Source organism: Schistocerca piceifrons, chromosome 4 (genome assembly GCF_021461385.2).
Source record: "Schistocerca piceifrons isolate TAMUIC-IGC-003096 chromosome 4, iqSchPice1.1, whole genome shotgun sequence".
In the NCBI taxonomy this organism is placed as follows: Eukaryota; Metazoa; Arthropoda; class Insecta; order Orthoptera; family Acrididae; genus Schistocerca; species Schistocerca piceifrons.
Window position 1 is genome coordinate 803656374 of NC_060141.1, and position 4253 is coordinate 803660626.

General features: G+C 36.4%; 1 protein-coding gene across 1 annotated transcript; it reads right to left on the reverse strand.

The window, feature by feature from the left end:
• Positions 1 to 1846: 1846 nt before the first annotated feature.
• On the reverse strand, positions 1847 to 2464 carry LOC124796209 (piggyBac transposable element-derived protein 4-like). Its single transcript, XM_047260300.1, has one exon. It carries the CDS (start codon positions 2462 to 2464, stop codon positions 1847 to 1849), a length of 618 nt encoding a protein of 205 aa, XP_047116256.1.
• Positions 2465 to 4253: the final 1789 nt, after the last annotated feature.

Sequence of the window (4253 nt, forward strand, 5' to 3'; positions counted from 1 at the left end):
GGGATGAATGAAAAGTAATGCCTCCACCTTCATTAATTGGGTTTGGATGGGAATATTGTAATAAATCAAACGCAGAAATAATCCTTAGAATGTGATCTTTAATTACCAATATTCACTTTTCCACATAATCACCAGTCAATTGGATACATTTCTGCCAACAATGAATAAGTTTTCTGAAGCCATCATGGAAGAAGTCAACACTTTGTTTCCGCAACCACTGTCTCACAGTTCTCTCAACGTCTTCATCAGAAGCATAATGATGTACCCGCAGATCGTCTTTTATTATCGGGAACAGATAGAAGTCAGATGGTGCTAAATTTGGACTGTATGGAGGATGCCGTATGGTGGTGAGATTCAGTCTCTGAAGTTCTGCAGTGGTAGCACATGAGGTGTGTGGTTTGGCATTGTCATGCTGCAGGAAAACATTTCCCTTTCTCTTTCAGACCCAACAACATACAGTACTCACATCAACACAGTCACCATAAACTGCTTTCATTCTCTGATGCACCTCCTTTGGGATGACACCTTCTGCTGTCAAGAATTCAATGACTGCAGCCGATTTGGAGTGGTGTATGCTAAAAATGCCATGCATGTTTATACTGTTATGCTACGTTCTATTTAAATTGCCATATATCACACAGTATTCACTTTAAAGATATGAAAAAATTACCACTTATCCATAAAAGTATGTAGAATATTATGGCTTACACAGATTATGATAATGTTTCAAATGAATTTGATTGTGACAGTCCAAATAAAATATTTTTTAAAAAAGTATTATAAATCTGACTTTGATTCCATGTATATAACACTGTGCTTCAATTTAAGAAGGCTAACTACAGTCCATAGAATCTACACACATTTCTGAGTAAAGTGACATGAGGGATATGATATTTATGTTATTATTTAGAAAGATAATAATTATTTATTTGAAGAGAACATTACAGAATTTCCATGGCTACAGTATGACTTAGCATTTGTGTTTAGGAAAACATTCACCATGCAACCCCTTATTACAACCATTACAAACAGTTCTTGACCCTCTTTTCCTTCCCTGACTGGTATACACACAGCATCTTGACTCTTTATTCTCTGGAAGTTTTCTCAAACCCGGAGCACCACGAGGGTCATCAATTGCATTTTTTTCTTGCAATCATTCATCTGACAAGGCTTCAATTATCATTACAGTATATACATATCTGGAAACAAATTTCCTTCCCTTACTATGCTCTTTGTATAATATGTAAGAGTTCAGTACCATTCTTAACATTATGTTAAAAGCTACCTTCTTCCAGTAACGAAGAGTTAGCCTCTCATCCAAATACGCATACAGCATCATGTCGGATGTGTCTATTCCACCAATATACTGGTTGTACTGGTGTATTATTTCTGGCTTTTTTACTGTTTTATTTTTATTTTGGACTTCAATGTCACCAGCACCAACTTTACTTGACAATAAGAGAACGGGGGTATGCTGGGATTTTTTCTCTCCGTACACACATGCTAGTATTGGACCTGACTTACAATACATCCTTTCTCCAATTCCAAATTTCTTTCTAAATTGCTCTGGCAAATATTTCCTGTTTTTTCTTACAGTGCCAGTAATGCATGTACCTAGTTTGTAGAGACTTTTTACAAGTGGTACTGACATGAAAAAGTTGTCCACAAAGATGTGATATCCCTTGTTCAAATAACTGCCCAAACGCAGTACCTTCTGAACAACACAGTAACCTAAGCCATGTCTTGCAATCTCAGCCTTATCTTCTTGGCTTTTGCCACCTCTGTATGTATAAAATCCAAGACAGTAGTGCATTATAGAGTCACACAGCATCCAGAATTTGACTCCTCATTGGTGGTGGTGTTTGTTTGGCAAATACTGTAATAGGGAAGTGTGACATTTAGTGCCAACTAGACTCTCATCAATACTAAGTTGTTCATGAGGTGTGTAATGATGTCTAAATATATTATTAGCATGATGTACCAATGGCTGGTACCTGATACACAGGTCATAATGAGGATGGCCTGGTGCTGGACATTTCTCACTATCCACAAGATGAAAGAATTTCATCAGATGCCTAAATTGGTGGGCAGAAAACATTTTACCAAACCATGGAAATGCCTGTGACGGTTTTATGCTCCAGTATGATAGCATTGTGGGCCTTTTATTGAGTCCCATATTTAGTAAGCAAGCAATAAAACCTCTTACCTCGGTACTTGTTACGTTCTTCCATTTCTTATACGGTTTGGACAATGTAGCAAGTTTAGTTATAAACTGTTTAGCTGAGTGATTCGTATCAGTTACAATAAGCTGCAGCAACGTCCTAGTAAAGAATAGATTGAAATATTCTATCACAGGAGATCCTACTGGTGGCATATGTTTTGGTCCTGGCAGCTCTTGAAATGGATGTGGTAATGGCTGTAGTGTTTCAGGCACACGTACTTCAGTATATTGTACATCTTCCATTTTGTCTTCACTTTCGTTCACAATATCGTCAAGTACATCTTAGCTTTCGCTAAAACACTCTGTTTCACTAGTACATTCTAAAAGTTCACAAATTTCTTCATCGGTAAGTCCTCTGCTGTGGCCTGGTGTAGGTCACATTTTTCACAAAAAATGGAGAAAATAAACAAACTGTAAACACAGAAACACAGAAACAACGATAAATAACAGTACTGCGATAGAGCATTACCTTGACTTTCAAAGGGTTAAATCGCATTGACTGATGTCTGCTCAGGGTTCCATACTTTACACTGTAACAACACAACTGTTCAATGTTAAGGCTTCCCGCCAAATGGAGCTGTAGAGAAGAGGCTACGGTACAAACCAGCACGTGCCACATACCAATGCTGCCAGCTGTTGAAGAGTTACAAAGGCGGAGGCATTACTTTTCAGTCAGCCCTCATATTTAGGGTTATCTTTCTTCATGTAAGATTTCCCATCTCGGTGCGTAGTGTGTAAAATGATTGGGATCATGTTTATGTGGCTATGTTGTAGAATGTATGTATTTCTGTGTCCACATCTGTTCCTGTGATTGTGCATGTTTATAGAGTATGGACATGTTTCTTCATGATGCAAAATTTTCTTTCTTGATTCTTCATGTAACATCAGTTTACCTTGTGCAGTGTCGCTATTGAAAAAAAAAAAAGTATTATAATGTAAATAGCACATAGAGCTCTTCACAACTCTGGAGATATACAGTTGTACGTTCTCTGCAGTATGACTCTTTCAGAGTTTGAAAGCCATTAGCTTTGTTGCAGATCACAGTGTTTGAATATGTGATGTCCGCAATGACAGCTTTTTTTGTGTGGTGACATAGTTGGGATTCACATATTCGGATTTATCAGTTATTGTGTTTTCTTTACCAATAATACAATAATATATGTAAGAAAGATGTATGATTTGCATTAATTCTGTTTTGATATCTCAGTGTGAAATAATTTATTCCACCCATGAAACCACTTAATGAGTTATACAAGTCACCAGTTGTTTACAGCAAGTTTATGTACATATTTGTTATATATTATTCTTATAACATTTGCAACTTCCAGATTCACAGGCTCTGAAGCTGTACTTATGTTTGTTGAAGTGGAAAACACTCATCAGTGTAGGTGTCATTACCATATATACATTAATATTAATTTATAGCTAATGGCTTTGCAGCTCTCAGTGACTGTCTCATAACCTTCATTCATGTCTTTTGTCACTGTACTCGTGTGTGGTTGTAAGAATGTTTGTGTTGTGCTCGACTCATTATTTGTGTAAGTTCATTTTCTTTCTTTATGTCTTGAAATCTTCCTTCTTGATTCTTCATATAATTTGAGGTAGCAGTATTTTAATTCTATATTCTGTAAAAAATTGTAATTGAATTACGTTACTTTTTCAGTGTCCACTTGAACTGTTTGATATGTGGTTACTGAATAGTATTGATCTTCTGTATTAGGGGCATCTTTCTTCTTGTAAAGTCTTTTTCTTTGTTGTTTCATCATCTTGTTTGAGTTGTTAATACTTTACAGTGAGCAGGGTGTAAGATGATAGTCGCTGAGTTTATGTGGCAAGGTTGTAGTGTGTCTATGGCTGTGTCCGAATGTGTTGGTGTAAGTGTGTTTGTTGTAGAGAGTAACTTTTTGTTTGAAGGTACATATTTCTTCATGAGACAAGACCTTCTCTCTTGATTCTTCTTGTCATATTTGAGTCAGAGCTAAGAAATATGTTTCCAAATGAACTTGATGAAACAACTTGACAATACAAGGTG

Coding starts and splice junctions, on each gene's coding strand:
- LOC124796209 (XM_047260300.1), bottom strand. CDS start 2,464: ATGGAAGATGTACAATATACTGAAGTACGTGTGCCTGAAACACTACAG.